The sequence below is a fragment of the Cricetulus griseus genome, chromosome 2 (genome assembly GCF_003668045.3).
Source record: "Cricetulus griseus strain 17A/GY chromosome 2, alternate assembly CriGri-PICRH-1.0, whole genome shotgun sequence".
Lineage (NCBI taxonomy): Eukaryota > Metazoa > Chordata > Mammalia > Rodentia > Cricetidae > Cricetulus > Cricetulus griseus.
Window position 1 is genome coordinate 48,638,588 of NC_048595.1, and position 24,070 is coordinate 48,662,657.

The window sequence follows — 24,070 nt, forward strand, 5'->3', positions numbered from 1 at the left end:
ATTTTACTTTTTTACAGTATATCATGATACCCTATCATTAAAACATTATTCGCTGAATTTTTCCAACTACATATAAACGGAGATTTACCACACACACGGTGCAAAGAATGTCTTCATAACATATCTGAATCACAAAATGTGAATCTAAAATACACCACTGTAATTAGAACACTACTTTAAAAATCACAATGCCCACGTCAAAGTAGCCATTTGATGAATCCCCGTGGAAGTCAAAAAGCAGTTTGGTGGATGAAGTGGTAGCAGCTTTGAGCTGTGATTTCAAAAAGAAATCATTTAAGAACCACAATTTCACAATTTTAAAATGTTCTCCTTTATCTGTTTAATATTCTCAGAGTCAAAAATGAGACATTTTAAAATTTATAGTCTTTAAAACAAAGAGAATACGCCTAAGCCTCCCTAAACTGAAAGGCTAGGGCTATAATACTAGATTTCGTAGAAACCTAAGGAAAACATTATATGGGATGTGGAAATGAACTCTAAAGGAATGACATTTCTTTGAAAACATCTTGGATTACCGCCCCTCCAGAAAGGGGACACTATCCTAGATGCTGTGTTTCTGAGGAGTAACGTAAACAAGCCAAAGAAAGATTTCTTCATTTTCTTTTTTTTTGGTGGATGAGGGCAGTGGGAAGGTCACCAGTTAAATAAGAAACACAACTCCTTAATCAAAGAAACACGTCATCACACACAACAGCCAGGGTTTCGGCCGAGAATCCCTCATCCCTCCCCACCCCCCAAAGTTTGAAAGTTCAATAAATAGTAGAAAAATAATCCTTTACTTAGAAATTTTGAGATGCATCATTCAGAGCTCAAGGTGAGTCCAGTTCCGTGCAGTTATGTTGGTGTCCAGGCACCTCTAGGAAGCAAGCGTGTCTGTCCAGTGGTTGGTGGCATCTGGCGTACCTCATTCCTGGCATCTGGTTCAGCTCTCTTCCAGTTAAGGGGTTGAGTGTTTCTGGTGCTGGGAGCATTCCCCTGGCTCAGTTTCCTTTCCAAGCATCTCTGCTGGAGCTTTGCCGACTGCTCCATTCCATTATGGCAGGTCAGTTCCTCAGCACCCACTCCCAACTTCCATTTCAGAACTAGCTTTAGCTCCTCACAGACAGGGCTTTGTGGCCTCAGTTTTAAACACGCCAGCAGGCAGCAAACAAGTCCAACCGAACTGGGCGAAGCACGGATACAAGGTGTCTCATGTGAAAGGGATTTTATGCAGGCTCATTTCCTCTCAGGAGCATTCTGCATCACCTAGGGCCCCTCTGCTTGGGGAGCTGAGGGGACTGTTAGCACTCGGCATCCACGGTGTGTACTGTCACGGCTGCCTGAAGGTGGTGGCTGTGATGGAGGGTCGGGTGGTGTGAGCGGTAGTGGTAAAATTTGTGACTCAGTAGGGCTGCGGTCTGAGGTGGGGTGTCCAGGTCCAAGTCCTCATCGTGGTTGCCTACATCCACCCCAGCTGACAAGGGGTCGTTGTTGCATGGGGGGTTCTCACTGTCTTCCTGCGGACTCATGGTGCTGTACCCTAAAAAAGGAACGGCACAGCCTCAGGATACAGAACAGACTGTCTCGGATGCTGGGGTGCACTTCTGTGCTCGTGACACTTAGGTGCCAACATCTGCATACGACCAGTGCATGCTAAGGTATTTTAACTCTAAAGAGAGCTAGAGGAAACAGGGTTGGTTTGTTTTTTCTAAAACAATTAACCATAAATATACAACATGTTAAAGAACTGAGAAAGCTGGGGGGAAATGAACAAGAGTCATCATCCCAAAACCCCTGGCCAGTGACAGCCCCACAGTGAAATCACCTCAGAGACCCCATTATCTACAGGCACCCATCTTGGCATCTTCCCCATACATCTAGAGAGTGCGATGACAATTTCCCCCTGTATCATATACACTATTAAAGCAGGCAATGGGCAGCTTCAGGGGATGTAAACAGGATGCAGACTGGTTGGGGCTGGTGGGTAATAGCTGAATGATGAAACGCTTGTGGGATGTTAGTGAGGGTGTAACCAGTTATCATTATGGGATGTCAATAAGGGTCCAATCTGTTATCACCATGGGGTGTCAGTGAGGATCCAACTTATTATCACCAGCACACATGTCTACAGCAAAACACAGGTCAACGACTCCTGCTTAACAGCGAGGCCCTTATACCCACTATAGAAGGGAGGTGACCAGAGAAGGGAAGGAACTGGTCCAAGGTTCTAGTGCTCAATGAAGCATCAAATTGCCATCCAACCCAGAGCGACTAGAAAGGAAACTACTGTGTGCGTACACAGGCTCACTGTGTTTAAAGATTTATTTCTTTCAGGATTCTAAGTAATACACGATTCAAAAGAGAATGCCCTAGCTGATCAAAGGATTCCTTTCCAAGAATCATGACATGTTTTTAAATATTGCAAAATAAAAAAAAATAACCTCTTCGAAACGTTTTGAGAAGTGACAGCTCATTAATAGTTTCCTAGCACCTCAGTGTCAATCAGCCCTCACCCGTGGGTAAGCACTAGTCATCTGGGACTGAAAAATTGATGTGTTTGCATTCAACCAAGCAGGAGCAGTGTGTGGCTGAAAAGGCATGCTCCATGCAAAAGCGAGGAAGGCAATCTATGTCCTCAATAAAACAACTCAACTGAAGAACTACTTCACAGCCAGTCCAATGCAAAGAATATTCACTAGGCACCTCCCAGGTACAAGTCACTCTGCTAAGTGGTATGAAAACTTGGTCCTATAGGAGCCGAGGAGCCGGTGTTCGAGACAAGCAAGAACACAGTGCATTGGGTCACTCTTTTACTGAGGACTATCTGGGGGTGACCTTATTTCCCTTCCTTGATGACCAAAATTGAGTGTAGACAGTAGTGAGAAGTAGAGCGGAGGTTCAATTGAAACCCAGAAGGAACCGGGCGTTGGTGGCGCACGCCTTTAATCCCAGCACTTGGGAGGCATAGGCAGGCGGATCTCTGTGAGTTCAAGGCCAGCCTGGTCTCCAGAGTGAGTCCCAGGATAGGCTCCAAAGCTACACACAGAAACCCTGTCTCGAAAAACTAAAAAGAAAGAAAAAATGAAGAAAGAAAGAAAGAAAGAAAGAAAGAAAGAAAGAAAGAAATAAACCCAGACTAGATCATTCTGACTAAAGAAATAAGGGGTTGCATCACACTTTCACTCGGCCTTAGGTGGGTGAATACGACTTTGGTAAAGTATAGTCGGGCAGTGATGGCGCACACCTTTAATCCTAGCACTCAGGAGGCAGAGGCAGGCAGATCTCTATGAGTTTGAGGCCAGCCTGGTCTACAGAGTGAGTTCCAGGACAGTCAGGGCTATACAGAGAAACCCTGTCTCGGAAAACAAAACAACAGAGTTTGGTTAAGTGGATATAAGCAAAGAAACAGGAGAGCAGCCCCCGAAGCGGAGCTGTAAAGTGATCCTTCCATCATGTGGCTTGGATGTGTGTTAGCAGGGAGCTGAGAGCAGAGATGTGAGAAGCAGTGAGGTAAAGCTAGAGCATGATGCATAGGCTAGAGTAGGCAACAGGCACACACGGTTTCCCTACAAATGGCTGGCTATGATCAGTCTGGTTAGAGACCTACTGGCAGTCTGGAGGATGGATGAAAGGGAAAGAAGAGACTAAAGAGGTCACTGCAACAGCCCAAGGAAGGATGAAGAATTAATATGAGGGGAATTGGGATAGCAGGGAATAGCGGTTGCTAGGCAACCATGTATGGAGAGTTGTATGGTAAGGGTAAAGGCTATAAGTTGAGTCAGGAGGATGGCTGAGGAGACCTGGTGACCCCGAGTCCCAGAAAAGCATGACTCCTTTGGAACCATCTTGATCCTGAGAGCCTGGTACACACACGATGCCTACGAGAAACAGGCACATCCTCTGCAAAGCCAGCGAAGGAGGGCAGAGCTTGCTGCTGTCAGCTGCATCATTGAGTGCAGCTGGATACAGGTGCCAGGAGCAAGAGCAAGAACAAGGCGGAAGGCTCCAGAAGCCCAGTCAAGGCACCACTGGTGCTGGCAGGGCACAGTCATGTACAATAGCTATGAGCAAGAGTCCTAAAGCAATGGTTCTCAAACTGTGGCCTGTGACCACATGGGGGTTGCTCATCAGATATCTACATAACGATTCATAACAGTTATGAAGTAGCAAGGAAATAATTTTATGATTGGGGGTCACCACAGCATAAGGAACTGTATTCAAGGGTTGCAGCATTAAGAAGGTTGAGCACCACTGCCCTGTAGATTTCGCTATCTTGGTGAAATGGTGAAAACCTTGGCACGGGGAAAGCAGGCAGGGCTGCTAGGGATGGAGGGAAGGTGGGGCTAGGGTAAGAAGGCTGGTTGGAACTACCGGGTCTTAGTGGCAGGTACTAGGGATGGGTGAGTGTAATACAACCTGAGCAGAAGCCAGGAGGTTCAGAGAATTGGAGGCTGTATCCCAGGCCTCAAGCTGATGTTGGACAGTAGCAGTGCTTGGAGGGGGGGGGGGACCACTTAATACCAATAGGTTGTTCCTGGGAGGAAGCAGGGGGTTTGGTGACCACATGGATCTGCCAGACAAAGGGGTTAGAAGAGTTGACATCTTTGGAAGATGGTCCAGGTTTCTAAGTTCAGAGGTTGGGGAGTTGGTGACAGCTTTATCCATGTTTAAGAGATGGGGGCCAGAGTAAGTTTCTCAGTGCGATCTCTTTGGCAGGGCTAAGCGTACAATGTGAGACTAGAGACCAGGCTCTGAAAGCTGCTAGATGGATGTCTGAACTACACTGTCCCAGGCACATCAAGAAGGACACTGAGATTTTAGCAGCCTCAGCATTTGGGTTGTTCACCCATATACTGCCCTGGTGGTCTCATTCTGGTCACCTGAGTACCACAGTAGCAGATGGATCGTTTACTTGACACGCCTGGTGTAAGTCCCCACCTTCTCTGCTGCCATACTTCATGCATCACTGTGCCACAGACCTCTGCTAAGTCTTCTTGTCCATCCCCGGGACCTGCCTCTGGTCTTCCCAGCCACTTGGGTTTGGTATCCCTTTGCCATTCTACATTGCATTATGAATTTTTTTTAAATAAACTATATTATACTAAAAACAGGTTCTTTGTTGACAGATTCCTTTTTTTTTTTTTTTGGCTTATTTTTATTTTTTGGAGATAGGGTTTTACTACATAGCCCAGGCTGGTCTGAAACTCACTAAACAGCTCAGGCTTGCTTCAAACTTGAAATCGCCCTGCTCTGCTTTGCTTGCTGGGGTAAGAGAGGCTTGCCACCTGACCTGGCTAGCCAGTTCTTTCTTATTTGCTGTCTTTGAACTACTAACTTGGAGCACAGTGCCTCATAGATAGGAGGCACTTCATAAAACCAGCCAGGTCTGCAGCTACAGGCCTGTAAATGCAGCTATTTGGAAACAGAGGCAGGAAGACTACAGGCTCAAGGCTGGCTGAGCTACAGAGCAAATTCAGGGCCAATACGTGCAGCGTAGATCCTGCTTCAAAATAAAAACTAAAAAGGGCTGGGGAGATGCCCCAGTGTGAGAGCACTTGCCTAGCATGTCAGAGGCCTTAGGGTCAATCCCCCGAACTATAAGAACAAGCCCGGGAGCCTCCACACACTTTAATTCCCCGAGGACTGGCATCAGTGAGTTTTCTGTTACCAGTGGCTTTGCCTGTCGTGTCCTTTACCAGTCTCATATAATTAGGAAGATTAGGAAATCCATTTTTCCCTTCCCAGTGGTTTTCAGCATCTAGTGATAACTCCGTAATTATTTGCCTCATGTGATACCATTGTGTCTGGATCTGAAACGGCCCCACAGGCTCCTGGGGTGGGGGGAGCTTGGATGCAATCCATTGTGCTTTGGGAAGAGAGGCTTGATCAAGATTGCTCCAACCTCACTAGTGGGTCAATCCCTTGATAGCTTCAAACCATGTAGCATTTGAGGGAGGCAGAGGGATGCAGCCAGCGGCGTCTAGTTAGAGGAAGTATGTGACCAGAGGCTTGCCCTGGAAAGATGCACCTTGCTTGGCACCATGAGGTGGCAACCTCAAACCACCATGTCCTCAGCTAACATGGCCCACAGAGAGCATGGCCAGCCAAATACAGATGGAGACCCTCAGAAGCTGTGAGCCAAAATGCAGCTTCGCTCTCTGAAATGGTTTAAGTATCTGCAAATGACGGAAAACTAGCACAGACATTCAGTCTATACTTTCCGTTATTTAGTACTCGGATGCAAATCCCAAGGGGACAGCAGGTTGTGGAGAAGCAGGTGAAACAAATTCATTTTCTTCCCTTTCTTTTTAAGACTTTTTCTGTGAGTGGGTGTGGTTGGTAGGAGTGCAAGTGTGGGCATGCATGCATAAAGGTCAAAGGACGGTCTCCAGTGTTGGTCCTTGTCTCCCACTCTGCTAGAGGCAGGGTCTCTTGTTTGCTGCGGCAGACATGGGGCTAGCCCTCCCAGCGATTCTGCCATCTCCATCTCCCGTTGCATCACAGGAGCTCTGGGCTTACAGACGGGGCTATTGTGTCTGGCTTTGTGTGGGTTCTGGGGATCAAAACTCAGGTCCTCATGACTGAGCAGCAAGTGATTTTGCAAACCTCTCCCCAGGCCACAGACATTGTCTCATTCAACAAATAAGCCATTTGCTTGGTGCCAGGCAGTTGCGCTTTGCACCGAAAACTGCGAGGAATCATCAGGATAGACAGGATCCCTGGCCAGAAAACGGAAGAAATGTTACTTAAACACAAAGCACCTCTGACAGCACTTGCAAAGGCATATGTTGAAAAGCATCGACGAAGATAACCTCCAGTAAGACACTCTCTTGAGTAATGAGGCTAGGCACCCATGCGGAATGGAAGCCCAAATTAAGCTGTGTACTTTGGCATTCTGCTTATGTGTTTACGATAGTTCCCAAGACACTGCAATTTGTGAGAACTCTAGGCTCCTCCGGGGACTCATGCGCCATCTTGTGGTCACAAAGAGTAACTGTAGGAGGGTGCCTTCAGAATAGGGTCCGCTTTTGATTAGATTTCATCATTTGTCTTAGAAACAGTTCCTTGAAATTGCCAAGGATGAGGGAGGAACATTTTCAAAACGGAAAATGTTGCTTGTCACGTACATATATGCAAAAATATATGTCTAAATCTGGCTGTAAAGTTTCTAATGAGGGCCAGGCGTTGGTGGTGCACGCCTTTAATCCCAGAACTCGGGAGGCAGAGGCAGGCGGATCTCTGTGAGTTCGAGGCCAGCCTGGTCTCCAGGGCGAGTGCCAGGATAGGCTCCAAAGCTACACAGAGAAAACCTGTCTCAAACCCCCCTCTCCTAAAAAAAGTTTCTAATGAGGAAGTAACTGCAATATAAACCCATGGAGCAGACAAACATATGCTGGCATTTTTAAACTTAAAAATAAGCCAGTATATATTAGACAGAACATGCTATTTTCAATAGAAATATGAGACAAAGCAGATGCATGGCTACAAAGGTGTTTAGTAGCTCGACTTGTGAGGCTTACATTTTGCTGCAAAAACAAACACTTAAGTTGTCTTAGAATATTGACAAAAGCGTGGCTGAGGTGTTCGCAACACAGAGCACTTGCCTAGCATGTACCAGAGTCCTGATTTTGATTCCCAGCACCAGAGGAAAAACACTATATTTTAAAACATGGCCTTGTGAACTATTTCTAAATAAATGAGCAGCCTCAAGCTTCCAAGTTTAGTAATTGTAGGGGAAGCTGTAGCCACGCCTTCTTAGGGGCTGGCTACAGGTGTGCCTGACCATGCTTGTGAGGGCGTGGTCAGAGTGACGTAGTGTGACTGCGTTTGCGCTTTCAGTTTCTCTTTTGGGGCTTGTGTACAGGATGCTGCCACGCCGGCTGGCTAGGTCGCTCTGTAAGTAAGGCTTTTCCCTATTAAATACCTTTGTATTTCTACCTGACTCCGTATTGGTAATTTTCCACAATAAGTAATATTGAGTTTTATTTCTAGGAGCGATGCTATGCAGCTGCCCAGGGGCCTAGGCTTTTACTAGTCTCTCACACACACATATCCATGGCACATGAGCACACACACTGGCAGACGTACACACAGCACAACACAGAACCCTGGCACTACTGCCTCACCAGCTCGAGCCCTTCCTTGGAACATGAACAAATTTCCCATCTCTTTACTCACTCCTGGGACTGATCTCCCCACCTTTGTGGGTCACATGCACACATGCCTTTATTTCTGGGTTCCCCTGGAATACAAACTGGGAGGACAAAGCACAGAGAGTCAGCCCGAGCTTGAGCTCCTACCATGCTTCCGCCTTCAATCTTCATGAGAACTTTACCAGGTAGAAAACTGTAATCCTATTATGTAGTTATGTATTTATTTTTGAGACAGGGTGTCACTATGTGGCCTTGGCTGGCCTGGAACTTGCTGTGTAGACCAGGTGAGCCTACGCTTTACAGAGATCTACATGCCTCTGCACCCCAGTGCTGGGATTAGAGGTGTGTGCCACCACACCTGGCTATTCTACCTTAAGGATTAGGAAACTAAGGACTAAAATAGCTCACTAAACTCTAAGTGCCTTGTTAGAAAAACAAAAGAGGCGATGGGGTCTAAAGTGAACATGTCCCTGTCAGGAGGGTGCTCCTCTTTCTTGCTCATCTCCTCCTCCATCCCCAGTGCCCAGTGTACAGCACACACCCAACACAAGCATGATACAGGAGACCACCACTCAGAACTGTGTTGACAAAACAATCAATTCTACTTCCCCTGTTAATGCTTATGTAGACTTATCCCGCTGTCATGACAGGGACATTCAATTGGTGGGTCACCCTGAGTGACGTGCTCTACAAGTTCAGGGTTACAACAGCCCAGTTAGGCTCAGTTGACTTAGTGATGTATTTGAGATATGGGGATTCTCAATACCTTCTGCTTCTTTTGGCAGTTTATTCTGTCTGCATGAGAAACTTTTTTTTTTTTTTTTAATTCCATGGGGGATAACAGGGATCCAATTAGTGAGAGAAATGAGAGACAGTGAGCCCTTTGCTACACTTCTGGTTTCAGGTATTCACTCTAGTCACTTCATCTAAGTTGTTGCTTCGCAAGCCATCTCAGTAAGACAGTGGTGGAGGCTGGGGAACATTTTGTCACTCCAGATCCTAATTTGGTATGGATGCCATGGGAGAGGGAGAGCTGAGATTCAGTGTTTCTGCTGAATAGGAAATTATTTCTGCTGAACTTTAGTAGCCTCAAACCTGTGTTAGTATTCAAAAGAGGAGGCACAGAACTGCCAAGCAGAAGAACTTACGAAGGTTCAAAGGATTATTTGGGGGTTGAGGCGTAGGGGGGGCAGGAAGCCAAGAAACTGAAAAATTTAAGTTTTGCTTCAGTTCTCCCTAGAAACCCGAAGGTTCTATTTAGTCAGTGGGAACAATGTCATTCAAAGCCCAATCCACAGCCTCTGATTTACCAGGCTGGGCTGCAGCATCTCACATTTTCCAAAGGGAGATGGCATGGGTGTTGGAGGGATGCTGGGGAGGGATGTCATCTTCTGTGTCTTTTGCATACAAATAGAAACACTGTTCGAAGGCATTTTTCTTCTTTCAGGATACATGTGGGAAAAGCCAAGGCCAAAAAAAATTTTTTAAAAATAATTATCTAGGCATATACAAAGAGTTAGCTTTGTGGAAACTAGACAGCTAGCTTCAAAAAGAATCTTTCACTGTGGTTCTGTTTCTGAGTAATGGTGCCAGTGATGTTCACAGACTAGGACATACTTTATGACAGTAAGCAATGACACCAAGAATGTGAAAGGCCCTATGGTGTGGCTGGTCTTTGGGACAGGAAATGGACTTCCTAAGACATGGGTTTGCTTGGTACTGGATACCTCCTCAGTCTTGACTTTTTCTGAAATTAATGTAAAGCCACAACCTTGGACACACTCATTCTTTTCTTAGTCATCCTTCCAAGGCTCAGTTGCAAATGTTTCTTCAGCAAAGCTTTTGAGCCTGGTAGATATGGCCAGAGATGGAGGTGGACAATGCTGGAAGACAGTCCAGATTTGTCTACGACCAAAGAGTCTATTTTGATGATGCTGACAACAGTCCACCAGCAACATCAGGTCCTAGGACGTATGGGGGCTCCACACCGATGAACCTTTAGTGACAGTGTGATTCTGAAATGTCAGCCACACCCTCATGTTTTGAGTACTCAGTCCCTTAGTAACACTATTTTGGAAAGTTTTGAAAACCCTGGGAGTTGGGCCCTGGATGAAGGAAGTGGGTCACTGGTGACTGGTTCTTCATTTATGTGTTCGCCCTTTATCTTATGTGTCCTGGTCATGATGGTCACAACTGTCTTCTGTCTCATGCCCCTGCCACTATGATGTTTTACTCAACATACCTGCTCAAGCAATCTGGTCTAATCAGTAACCAAACTGAAACCGAACCCTCACACCCACCCCCAACCCCTCTTTTGGATACAGGGTTTCTCTGTGTAACCCTGCCTGTCCTGGAAACTGCTCAATAGATTAAGCTGGCCTCGAACTCGGATATCTGCCTGCCTCTGGCTACCTAGTGCTGGGATTAAAGGTATGTGCCACCACCACCTCGCAAACTGAACCCTCTTAAACCATGAGCCAAAAGGAATAATTTCTCTCTGAAGCTGCTTTGTCAGGTATTTTGGTCACAGATCTGCAAAAGTGCTAAAAACACACTTAAAAAAATTACACTTACTTATTTGTGTGTGTGTGTGTGTGTGTGTGTGTGTGTGCGCGCACGCGCACACTTGTGCACTATGACGTGTGGAGGCAGAGGGTAACTTGTAGAAGTCAACTCTTTCCTTCTACCACATGGGTCCCATGGATGAGACTCAGGTCATCAAGCTTGGATGCAAGAATCTCTACCCACTGAGCCGTCTCACCAGCCCCCACCTGTTTTATGTAGAAAAACTTGAAAGCAATCTGTGTGTTCAGGGCCATCTAGGTTGTGCCTGGAAGTATTTGGAATGCAAGCAAACTGCCCATGCACTTCTCTCAAACACTGTCACGCTTGGGTGCATCCTTTAGGGAAACTATGTCAAAATAATTAAGGACAGAACTGGAGAAAGGGAGAGAAAGAGCGTGTGCCCACCTCCACGGGAGTAGCCCAAGCTCCCGAGGGCTTCCCCCACAGAGGACCAGATCTTACCATGATCACTTTCGGTTCCTGAGCGGCCCCAGTAGCGTCGCCTCCTTTCTGGACTGTGGGCATGTCGCTCCATGACTGCAGCTATGAACCGAGTATTGCTGACTGTGGGAAGTCAGGGACAGTTAGTGTCATTCTTGGGCTGGTACTGTCACTGTTTCAACCCCTTTGCTCTGAGCATGCTCACTCACATGCTGGAGGAGTTTTTCTTTGAAAAGTTAGAGTAAATCATTTTTAAGAGAATTTTAAGGATGAGGGGAGCTGGCTTGGAGCCGCTGCAGGGAGAGGCACTTAGCTACTTCTCTCCGGTATGCATCAGTAGGCCAGGGGCTAGGCAGCTAAAGGCCAAAGGATCTAGATGCCAACAGAAGTTTATTTTAATAATAATAATAATAAAAAGCACCTTTCCTTTACTCTGAGTTGTGAACGCTAATTAAGGGATTAAAAATGTATTCTAGAAACTTCTCTTTCTAACACACTATGTTGGAAAAGTAATGAGAGGAGAGGCTTAAGGCCAGAGAAAATGCAAAAGATACCAAAAGAAAAAAAAAAAAAGGCTTTTGAGTTATTCTGAAACAAAGCAGAAATCCACACTATTCCTAACAAACGAAAAGGGGAGTGGAAAAAAAAATCCACCATGTCAAAGCTTCTTAAATTTTAATACAAGCCAAAAGGACATGAGAAAGAATATTTACTTTGGATTAGCCTCCTGCTGGCACAAGCTTCAGGAGGCAGCGGATACTCACTGATGCCCCGGTCTTCGTGGCTGTCATCGTCTCTTTCATCTCTGTCATTCTCCAGGTTGGACATACGCACTGACATTTCTGTCCATCATTAAAAAGAGAGAAACATGACTATTTAATCAAACAAAATCATTGGCTTTAATACCCCGCTGAGCACTGGTTTGATGGCTGGGTGACAGCATTCCATCAAGACTGAGTTTAGGGAGGGGGTGGGGTGGGTTGGGGTGGGGTTGGGTGTGGAGAGGAGTGGTAGGATGCTTGCCTCAAAGGTGTAGGTTTTATCCCCAGGTGCCAGTGCGAGAGCGCATACACACACGCGCGCGCGCGCGCGCACACACACACACACACACACACACACACACACACACACACACACACACACACACACACAGTGAGCTTGCAGGAGAATGAACGGATGCCCTTGTCTGTTACATCTTTCTAGTAAGAGGTGGATGGAAGAACAAAGGCAGAACAAGAGGAGAATAAGCAAGGAGCACCTAGAATTGAGTTCTGAAGAAAGAAATGAAACTGATGGAGGAGGCCACCTTGTTTTGAATCCTCTGTCAAAGTACTTAAGCAGAAGTGAGGTCCAAACTGTCACTGGCTGTGCTGTGAAAACGTTGATGGCCAGGTGCTAGGCAACACTGGATGCCAGCCATCCCATCTAGTCCAATCTGACCCAAAGCAGGTGCTGGCGGTACCCCTCTTTGCTGCTCTGTCAGGGTTGTTGTCACAGCAATACCTAACACCAATTTGTCATTAGTGCTGCAAGCTGAGCTAAGTGGCCAGAATGACTGTGAGTTGAGTTTACTCCTATCAGGGCCAGGCTAACCCATCTCTGGGGACTTCAGAAAGGGTGGGAACGGTTTTGAGTACAGATGGCAGACTTAAAACTTTGGCAACAGGGTCATGATTTATAGATGAACTCTTTTGTAGTGGGCTTCCACAATGTATCCTGTGTCAAAACATCTGATTATTCAGATGTGACCATTCATGCTCTGAGGGATGCAATAGAACTGATTCGTATTCTTGGCCTTAATGATGGGGTGGGGGGGCCCTCTGACTTGCTTGTGTTCAGATCTGCAAGAGCAGAGTCTCTGTCAGCACCCCAGCTCACCAGCTCAGCTTATGGTAGAAGTAGGCCATGGACAGGGATGTTGGTAGCATCAGGAAAGGGCCTAGGATTTTCTGGGTAACCAAAATAGGGCATGCAGAGTGTAGGCACTAAAGAAGAAATCAGGCTTTGGGACTGCAGGTGGCCACTGCTGTTACAATTTAAGAGCCCTAAACAACCAGCTGCTGAACAACTTTATAAGAGGCTTTCTGCACTCACCTTGAGCAGCGAGAGGAGACATATGCTGGTGGCTGCGGCGATGAATCTGGTGGCGGTAAGCATACACGGCAAGGACCAGCACCATGATGCAGCCCATGATCCCTCCGGCCACGGGGCCCACGGGGGCGCTCTTAATCATGTTTAGTGTGATCACCTCATCACCTTCAAAGGACAAATGACCAGATGTTCTGTGGCACGATCCCACAAGCGCAGCGGGAAGCAGGGATGGAGGGGGGCGGTGGGGAGACAGGAAGGACCAAAGCGGGATGGGTTTTGATGGAGAGCTGTGCTGCAGTCTAACTTCCTCACTGACACAGAGAACGTGGGAGTGGAGGCTACATTGAGTTCCTGGTTCTCAAATGTTGGCCTCACAGAGCAAGCCCATGAATGATGAGGGCTGCTGCAGAGTGAGCAGACGGAAACTGCTTACACACATGCATTGCCTTGTGCTGACAGAGTCCTGGCTACTCCCCGAAGGGGAAACCTCACCTAGCAGAGAAAGGCGAGGTGGGGTTCTTTGAGGGACATAGGAACGGCCCACTGAAATTAGAGACATGAAGTATAGTGAGTCTGTGCTTCACAGACCAAGTTATAGAGGTGTGGCCTCCCTGTAAGAACAGAGAGTATCCTTTGGAGTTTATGTGTCAACTATGCCCTTGCCTGGTTCAGTGGTAACACAAGAGCTCAACCCCTCCTCCCCACAGAAGAGATTCTCTATCTCCCTTCAGTCAGGTTAAATGCATAGATATCAAAAAGCAAGATATAGATAATCCCTAATTTGTGATGATTTGACTCATCTGTAAACTTTGATGATATAAAAGCCATAAAGTGGCAGGGTGATAGTGGTGCACACCTTTAATCCCAGCACTCAGGAGGCAGAGACAGGGGATCTCAGTGAGTTCAAGGCCAGCCTGGTCTACAGAGTGAGTTCCAGGACAGGCTCCAAAGCTACAGAGAAACCCTGTCTCGGAAAAAAAAAAAACAAAAACAAACAAACAAACAAAAAAACAACAGAAAAAGCAATAAAGTGTTCAGTAGGAACTACCTGGACTTTGGAATCTTGATCTTTCCTTGGGCTTGTCAAATGCAGAATACTCTCTTGATACGGGCTATGGAAGTTCCCAGCCAGCCATAGGCTCACAAAGGTTAAATAACTGGTACTGCGTAGTTGAACTGTGTTGTTAAGTTATATAGCATTCAGCAGGCTGAGAGTATTAAACACAATTTGACTTATTTATGTTAAGTTTATAGGACCATAACTGTGTCCCGAGTTGAGAAACATCCACATTAACTAGCTGCTTAAATAGTGTGACTCAATTTGCCAGCTAAGAATGAGGACACAGTGCTGATTCTGGGAAGAGACTGAAAAAAAAAAAAAAAAAAGTAATGGGAAATACAGACTCTATGGTAGTATTTTCAAGGACTTGTTGTCTGATCCCAGGATCTCTTCTCCTTGTGGTGTCTCTGTCCCCTCCCTAAGCTGCTGTGGCAGCCCTGGTGTCTGCTGAGCCCGCTACCCTCATGCAGCTGAAGATGGCTGCCTTATAAAGTGGTCAGGAAAGCGGAAAGCAAACGCTGTGGGAGGAAACAGCACACCATAGGCCTCATGCTTCTGACAGCTGGGATGCACATTCAAGCCGACTCCAAGTTCAGCCATGTGGAAATCAGGCCTGAGTTTCTCAGAATAAGCTTTATGGGAATGAATTCCAGGCTTGAAAACTTTGGCAGCATGGTTGGCTGCTCACTGCACAGTATGTGTAGCCAGCTCTGAAGGTAATGATCTGCCTTGGTTTTGTAACTAAGGATGACTGGCAAACCAAGCAGGATATTTGGGCCCAGGATTATTAAGATTTCAGTCCCAGTATATAGTCAGAAAATTCAAGAGTCAAACCAGCGTGGGATCCTCATCAACATACCGATAGCCCCCATGTCATCAACGTAGGGACTTTTGGCTCCCACAATTCCCCCGAAGCATTCTTTCTGAGGTGCACAGTAGGACTTGTCCAGGTGAGTCTTTCCATCACTGTCCACCACACACCATTCGCAGTCCAGCACTCCAAAACAGTCCCTGCCAGACAGGACAATGTTTCAGAAAGCTGTGTGAGCAGAAGAGCAGGCAAGCTGGCCTTCAGCTGATCTCAGGGCTCCATTGCACTTACTCTGGTTCTGACCAGCTGCCCATCAAGTCCCTTTCCTTGTCAAGTGGGGACAGAGGTCATTTACCTGGGGATGGCTATTGGAAACCCCTTAGCCACTTGCAAATGAGAGAAGGCAAAGTACTTCCTGAGTGACATTATAACTTCCATGCGTGGATTAATGTGGTCTTGCTCAAAATCATTTTAAGGGATCAAAGGTAAATGATCCCAAGGTTTGTTTGGTTTTGGTCTAACATGCCCCATGTTATCTTTTTTTTTTTTTTTTTTTTTTTTAAGAAAGGAAGGAAATAATAGTCAAATACGTTCAGGAAATAGTAGTCTATTTAAAAGAGATTTTCTAACTGCCAGCCTCTCAGGCTGCATGCATGGTGATGCTCTTAAGGAATGATATCAGTGACAATGTTCCCTGCACCTAAATGCAGTCTAGCAGCCCACGTTAATCAGCTCCACCAAGCACAAGGCCAACCGTGACCCCTGTGCCCTCACTTCTGCTGATCACATGACAAACAGCAGCTAGAAAGAACTAGTCCCCCTTCCCCAGATCTGCCATAGCCACATGCTCAGTCCAAAACCCCTACAGGAGGGAGCAGTCCACAGCAGGGGACACAGGGCTGTTAGTTCTCAAAACCACCCTGGAACAGATTTGCTGTCTAAGAAGAGAAGTTCTGAAACCTCGATGGCTGCTGGGTCCTGTTGGGAATCTAGGAGATCACATTCCCTTGCAATATCTCCTGCTCCTTGCTTATTAAAACAAAACAGAAACCTTCCCACTCAAGGCAGAGGCCCTTCTTTTAGCCTATAGGACAATTGCCAAATTACCGTAACCAGTGGGAATGGACACTTAATCTGGGAGACAAAAGGCTTACGGCGTAAGACTCACCCTCCTTCTCCCAAAGGACATATCTTTAAAGTATGAAGAATGAGAACCCAAGCACTGGCAGCAGTAGCTCCATGGGGCTGCTGGGCATTGACTTCAGGGAGGTCTCTTACCCGCTTTCCAGCCTCTGGTTGCACCTGCTGTTGACACACTGGTGTAGGGCATCCTGCAGGCCAGGGTCGATTGCTGTGTACGTCACTGGCTCCTGGTGTACCTCACAGCTCGGATTTCTATGAAGGAAGCAAATGTGGAGGTTAGAGGCAATGACATCCATATCCAAACACCTAGTCCTTGATAAGCTCAGCCAAATCTGAGATTTTATCATTTGTATGGCTGGCTTTTGCACTTAGTGAAACCTTGGGTCAATCCATTTAACTACAAGGTTGTTTAATTTATTTATATTTGAGTACAATAGAAACAATATATATGTGTACACACCCACATATGCCTGAAATCATAAATAGTCAATGTAACAGGAATGAATAAAGCCAAAATGTGCTCAACCTTCTGTGTTCACAATCTTCAAACTTACTTATCTGGGGTAACAACTGTGAATAGGATTTAATGAGGATCTCTTTCAGAAACTCTTTTTATGTTTAACAAATGTGTATTATATTAATAACATATATATACCACACATTGTGTTTCCTTTAAGTTCGAGGAAAGGGATCTAACCATTAAGAACTTATCAATAAAATAAATAAATAACACCATTTCATACATGAGCATATGCATGTGCACATATGAAAAGCACATGTATATTTATACAGTTAATTAAAAGAAAAACTGACTCAGTGTGCATAAAGTACCTGACACGGTAGACAGGTAGAAAATGCTTGTATGAATCTCCTGTGACATATTTATTTTTACTATGTTGGGAATTCTTCTCTATTGCTCTCTATTTTTTGAGGCAGGGTCTCTCACTGAATCTGGAGCACAATGATTTGGCTAGACTGCTTTGCCAGTAAGCTCTTGGGAATCTGCCTGTCTGATCCCTGGATTGTTGGTGTTATAGGCACACGCCAGTGCCTAGATCTTACAGGGGCATGAGTAACTGTACTCAACTCCTCATGTCTGCATGAACTTTACCCACTGAACCATCTCCTCAGTCCCTCACACACCTTTAATATAGCATGCACACTATTGATATTCCACAGCATACACAGTTAAACATTAAATCAAATTATTTAAAATTTGGCTTAGTGAGTATGTTCCTTATTAGAACAAAGCACCTTTGCACACTCCTAATCCACAACAAATTTATAGAAAACACCATAGTGCGAAGATTATACATATATGCACATGTACATATATAAATATAACACACACACACACACACACACACAAACACACGGAGTATGTTTTACCTGTTCTCTGCATTGGTGAGGTTGCCAGTACACTCATTGACCTCCAGGGGGCACTCACAAGGGCATTCACATTCATTCTGTTCCATTCTGAAAAGCAAACAGAATTACTAGTTAAGAGGCAGGTGTCAGCAGAATATCATACACACACCAGGGAACTGAGATTAAAAAAATCCTTTGCCGGTTACAACTGACAGTGAAAATGAAGCCATGACCAAAAATTTGAATTGCATTTGGCCTGAATCTGCAGCCGTGGTGTCAGTGTTGTGGGAACAGCACAGATTCTAAAGGCTTCTGTAAGCCTGGACTTCCCTTCCTCAGGACACATCCCACCTTTTCTGTTCAAAATGTCTGTCATTGGTTAAAATGTTAAACGGTCCATGAGCAGACCCCAGCGCACCGGTGACAGTTGAGACAGAGACGGTCCACCATGCTGCAAGCGCAGAAGGCGAGGGAGTCACAGGTCTCGTTGACAATGCCGACAAACGCATTGGTCCCTGGGATCCTCGTCAAGCGGTACTTAGAGCAGTGGCTGCCATGTACAAGGTTTGTCAAATCCCCCTGTGGAAGAGTTGAGGGTCAGAACCGACAGACGGCAGTGAGGAGACATGGCCCTCTCTTGTAGAGAAGACAGAATAGCTTGGATTGTGACTCTAAAAGCGGCATACAGCCACTGTTCAAGATATTTGGTATTTTCTAAAGATTTATTTTTATATACGTGTATGTGTGCATGTCTTTCTGTGTGTGCTGCATGTATTTGTGGAGGATAGAATAGGGTGTTGGAGCCCCTGCTGCTGGAGTTACGGGTGGTTGTGAGTTACTTGACGTGATTGCTGGGAACCAAACTCGGGCCCTCTGGAAGAGCAGCATGAGCTCATGACACTGAGACATCTCTTCAGCACTACAGCCACTGTTTGAAATGTGACCCAGAGAGCATTTCTTGCTAAAACATTTTTATTATTATAGATAATTCTATCTGTCAGATAGGATTTTCATTTAGTGGTTGGTATATATTATATATCATCTTTCATCCATACTTACATAAATGTACATTTTCATAGCTAATTTTATTATGTTTTTTTATTTTTTACTTTTATTTTATATGCATGGTTGTCTTGTCTGCATGTATGTCTGTGCACCAATTTGGTTGGTGCCTGGTGTCTGCCAAGGCCAGGAGAGGGCATCAGATCCCATGGAACTATAGTGACAGATGACTATGAGTGGCTATGTGGGGACTAGGGATTGAACCCAGGTCCTCTGGAAGAGCAGCAAGTATTCCTAACTGCTGGGCCATCTCTCCAGCTCCTAGTTTTATAACCTTAAAAAAAGATAACATTGTTGTTGGCTAGAGTTAACAGTGTGGGGGAATTCTCTGAACTGTGTTAATTGTAGAAAGACCTGCCTACTGTGGGTAGCACCATTCCTCGGTGGGATGCTGAATGGGGTAAGTGGGGAAAGTGAGCTGGGCAGCAGCAGGCATCCATGCATTCATGCTCTCTGCTTCCTGATGGTGGATGCAGTGTGGCCGGATGCTAAATAAGTTTCTGTGTCTTGATTTCTCCAGCATGATGGGTTATACCTTTGAACTATGTGGGCCAGAACATAAATGCCTAAGTAAATGAAAAACTTGCCTCTTATGAATAAGTTTTCAAATGTTAGTTCTGTCACCATGCCCCACTTTTGTTCCTTCCTAACTATGATCATTTCCAAATTTCTAAGAATATCGTTAGATAGTTAGCCATGTAAAATTTACAGCGATTCAAACTATGTAGAATCCTCTCCAATGCTTTCAGGATGATATCCATAAAATTCCCCACCTATCATGGTGGTTCATCAAGGACTGCCTGAGGCTGGCCTTCGAAATTCAGGCAGCTAAACCATCTCTAGGAGACAGGAGCACATGGAACCACAGACATTTGTACAGAGTATGGGAACAGCCCTCAACAGAAACTTCAAAGGGATAAGGGATCGGTTGGTGTGATGGCTATTCTTAGCTGTCAATTTGACTACATGCGGAATTAACTAAATTAACTAAAACCCAAATGGCTGGGCACACCTGTGAGGGATTTTTTTCCTTAATTAAATCATTTGAAGTGGCAAGTCCCACTTCTAACCTGGATCTTTGGGGTGGGAAGATAAGCCACTCTAATAAATCCCCATTCTCTCTTTATATATATTCATTCTGTAAGTTCTGTTTCTCTAGAGTAGTGGTTCTCAATTTCCCTAATGCTGTGACCCTTTAATACAGTTCTTCAGGTTTTGGTGACCCCCAGCCATAAAATTAATTTTGTTGCTCCTTCATAACTGTAATTTTGCTACTGTTATGAATCGTAATGCAAACTTCTGATATGCGGGATATCTGATATTGTGACCCCTATGAAAGGGTCATTTGACCCCCCCCAAAGGAGTTACAACCCAGAATTTAAGAACCACTGCTCTAGGGAACCATAACTAATATAATTGGTGTATTGATCAAACCAGAGTACCAGCCCTGTGACTTTCAGACAGTCTCTGGGCCATCCTGGCTTTCTGTCCTAGAATTATCATGGTGGGGGCTGTCCTAAGGTGGTTCCCCACTCATGAAGTCCTGTGACTCCAGAACAAAGAAGCAGGCATGGACATTACTTCGTCCATAGTCCACAAAGAAGCAGGAGCATGGGCTTACCACCAGGCTAGTATTGAATTTATAAGATCTCTGTACTGTCCGGTCACTGAAGCTGTTGCACAGGTTCTTCTTCACAAAGTTTGGGTGGTTCAGGATATCATTTGCTACCAGGGGCTCCTGTCAAGGCCACAAGACAGAAGACAAGTGTCACTTAACACTCTTCAGGCTGTCACATAATGGAGCTGACCAGCTTGGCCAAAGAGTACCTTGTGGGTGATGTGTTGCTGCTCCAGAGGTGCATGACCTTTGGGGTCAACGAGGGTTGGATGAGCCACCAGATAACCCCGGTCCTCCATTATGAAGCACCTGTACCAAAACAAGTGATGGCCTTCATTCATATGAGTGGCTGCCATGCTTTCGAAGAACACTGGACAGCACTAGCCTTAAAACAAACTCGTCTAGACTTATGCGGGGGTGGGTGGTGGTGGTGGGAGATATGAAGGAAGTCTCACTGGCCTCATAGATACTGTTTTCCTAAGGTGATGAACTACCAGGCCTCCAGGTTATGGTAAGAGCTACACATTGCTCTGTGGTCATCTATACAGTTCATAGAGGATGTGCCCACCCAATCCAAGTGTGAGAGATGGAAAATTCTTTGAAAGGATATTGGAAGGAGGAGATTTGCTTTCTTTTTTTTTTGAGGAAGGAAGCAGAAAAATATTCAGACACAAATATAAACAAAATACAAAAGCCGGTGCATATAAAAAGATATTTGTAGGAACACTAAGCCGAGCTAGAACTACTTTAATCAAGGCTATGCTCTGTTTTCTTCCCCCAGCATCAGTCACAGTGGTGGCCAGGCTACATGTGCCCATTAAATGCCAATGCGGAATTCAACAGTGACACGGAGCGTGGTGCACAAGGCTGAACCATGAAGCTATTTTTAAAAGCAGTCTGTGCTGAATCAAGGGAATGCCCTTGCTTTGATCAGACATTTTCTTTTTGAAATCCAGGAGGCAAAGTCTTCAAGTTCTGTGAGCCTCTTTCTGGGAAAATGAAAAAGTGCCAGTCTCGAAATTTCACAGAAATTGGTGTAATGACTAAGTTAACATCAAAGGTGCTGCCTAAGAGGAAGCGCCCTCTGGTCTTCCCAATACCAGAGTTGAGGGACTCTTCTAATTACTGACTTCTAGGGAAACAAGACTTTCGGGAACTATGCTATTCCTCTTGCTATGCACTGTGTCTATTTGTCTAAAAATTAAAGAACATGCATCTTCGAGAAAGGAAAGAAGGGCCGAGGAGACACCTTTGTTGGGAAAAACACTCGTCTTGCAATCAGCAATCCCCATGGAAAGCCTAATGCAGCGGCACATATCTGTAAGGAGAAACCTTGCAAGCTCCTCGGCCAGGGAGCCTGGCATTTACAGCCATGAATAAGAAACCTTGTTTCAAAGAAGGTCCTCTGTGCACAAAGGTCCTCTCTGACCTTTGTGCACGAATGTGCGAGGGTGCGCGCGCGCGCGCGCGTGCGCGCGCGCGCACACACACAGAGAGAGAGAGAGAGAGAGAGAGAGAGAGAGAGAGAGAGAGAGAGAGAGAGAGAGAGAGAGAGAGAGAGAGAGATTTGGAAAAATGTGTATGGGAAGGAACAGACAACAATAAAAACTCATCTTAATAGGACACTCAGGCCATAAACTCAATTCTTGGTACTGATCATAACTATATGGTCAATATCTGGTGCCAATTTGTTCTTATTTTGGCAGTAAACAGGAAGTGGTGTCCCCAAAGGGCTTACCTTATTTTGTTGCCACCATCTTGGTTACAAACTGGTAAGAGGTCCATCAAAACTTTGTAGAAGTACCTCAGTGTGAAGTCAATGCCCATCACAGCCACGGTGTGTCCGGAAGACAGCTGCGTACTTCACGTGAAAGAGACCAATGACAGTAAGAGATAGAGCATACATGGACATGGCATTGTCTAGTGTCAGAAATACACGCCCTCTCCATTTCCCGTGCCTGTAAGCGCTGAATGACTGAATGTAACATAAAGATGGCTTGAGAGAAAACGTTTAGCCTTTAGTTATGGCTTTCTGAATAAGACCAGAACCAAACATGAGCAGCTGTGAAATATGTCCAGTCCTCCCCAACGCCCACACATATTCAGAGTGGTTGGGCTTTTTAGCAAAAATATCAGTCAGAGGTGGAAGAGTGAGAGGTTGCAGGTCTGGCTACTTCAAACAAACTTTAAAAAAATTATGTACGTATGTATATACATAGGTGTGCATGTATGTGTTTGTGGATGTATGTGGTGGCATGCTTGCCACAGTGTGAGTGTAGAAGAGGACAACTTGTGGGAGTCAGTTCTCTTCTTCCACCATGTAGTCCAAGGGATCAAACTCAGGCTGTGAGGCTTGGCAGCAGGTGCCTTACACTGAACCACCTCACAGGCACTTGGTTTCAGCAAACTTCTAGAAAAGGAACTGTGAATGGCTGCCATTAATCACTTCCTTTATTTTGCTGGTAAGGAAATTCGTCTCACAGAGACTTAGTAAGACCACATATTACCAGGAACCCTGTTCAGTTTTCTTTCTACAACACCATGGTGGACTCTACTCAAAACACAGTTTATAATTAAGAACGAGTTTTCTTTGTTTCATGCCAGTGCAATAATATTACTGTCTATAATATTACTACTCTCTGTCCTATAATATTACTACTCTCAATGGAGGACATTCTGCTGGCAAAGCTGGGCAGTAAAGCCTGGTGCTAATGGCTAACTTTTTGGTAGATGTGGGGTTAAGTCCTGGCATTGCTGGTTTTATTTATGTTGCCCCTGGATGCTATTTGGTCTTTTTAAAGCTTTGGTTTTTCATATGAAAATGGAGATAATAGTAGGACCTGCTATTGCAATTAAATGTGATAGTGTTCATAATGTTTAGTAAGCTGCCACCCTGACATAAACAATCGAACAGCAGAAATGACTCAGTGAAATACAGCAGGGCTTGCCCAACATGGACTGTTAAGGGCCCAACATCTATTATCACCTCCCTGTCTACCAAGAAAATAAATAAAGAAAAAAAATATCATTCTTAGATATTTCATGATGGTCTTTTTCTTCCCTCTTCATAGCACTGGGGTTTAAATCTGGGGGCCGACTGCATGCTAGGCAGGTGCTCTACGAATTGAGTGACAATCCCAGCCCTTTCTCATGGTAATCTTTATTTTTATTTTTTGTGTATGTGTGTCTACATGTGTTATATATGTGCACCATGTGCATGTGCATGGCGGGTGTCCTCCAGGTCAGAAAAGGACATGGCACCTCCTGCAACTAGTGCTAACAACCAAAATAGGTCTTCTGCGAGAACAGCAAGCACTGTTAACTTCTGAGCCATCTCTCTAGTCCCTTTTTGTGGTAATCTTTGGAGTTTTTTTTTTTTTTTTTTTTTTTTTTTTTTATCAATTTAGGAACACTGAAGCTTGCAAGAGTGAGGCATTTGGCCAGGATCATGGACTAATTATACATGGACAGAAATTCACTGCTGAATACCAAAAGCATATTGTCTTAGTCATACGTCAGGTCTATAGGGCTGTAAATGATTTAAAATTATTTAATTTCTGTGAAAGAAGCTAAGAAAGAATTGTAGTTTTTATTTTATGAATGCAAAAAAATTAGCCTGAGAATAGTTAAGAGACTTAAATTTATCACTTTTTCCCTGTCTCTGGAACAGCACCAGAGGTTGGTTCTTTTCTACAATACTATACATCTGTGGAAAGTATCATTCAGGTGTTTTGGGGTATGTTCACTTTACTTCTAAA

At 45.0% G+C, this 24,070-nt stretch overlaps 1 protein-coding gene across 1 annotated transcript in view; it reads right to left on the bottom strand.

Annotated features, from left to right (window-relative positions):
* Nucleotides 1-1,301: 1,301 nt before the first annotated feature.
* Nucleotides 1,302-24,070, bottom strand: part of Cachd1 (cache domain containing 1) — a 220,339-nt gene continuing 197,570 nt past the window's right edge. The window contains exons 17-27 of the mRNA XM_027400500.2: nt 22,051-22,173; nt 20,522-20,621; nt 20,316-20,432; nt 18,051-18,211; nt 17,654-17,740; nt 16,400-16,516; nt 15,170-15,321; nt 13,254-13,415; nt 11,924-12,001; nt 11,181-11,282; nt 1,302-1,540 (exon numbers count right to left, since the gene is read on the bottom strand). Coding sequence (XP_027256301.1) covers nt 1,302-1,540; nt 11,181-11,282; nt 11,924-12,001; nt 13,254-13,415; nt 15,170-15,321; nt 16,400-16,516; nt 17,654-17,740; nt 18,051-18,211; nt 20,316-20,432; nt 20,522-20,621; nt 22,051-22,173 — 1,438 coding nt within the window. The remainder of the gene's footprint in view (nt 1,541-11,180; nt 11,283-11,923; nt 12,002-13,253; nt 13,416-15,169; nt 15,322-16,399; nt 16,517-17,653; nt 17,741-18,050; nt 18,212-20,315; nt 20,433-20,521; nt 20,622-22,050; nt 22,174-24,070) is intronic.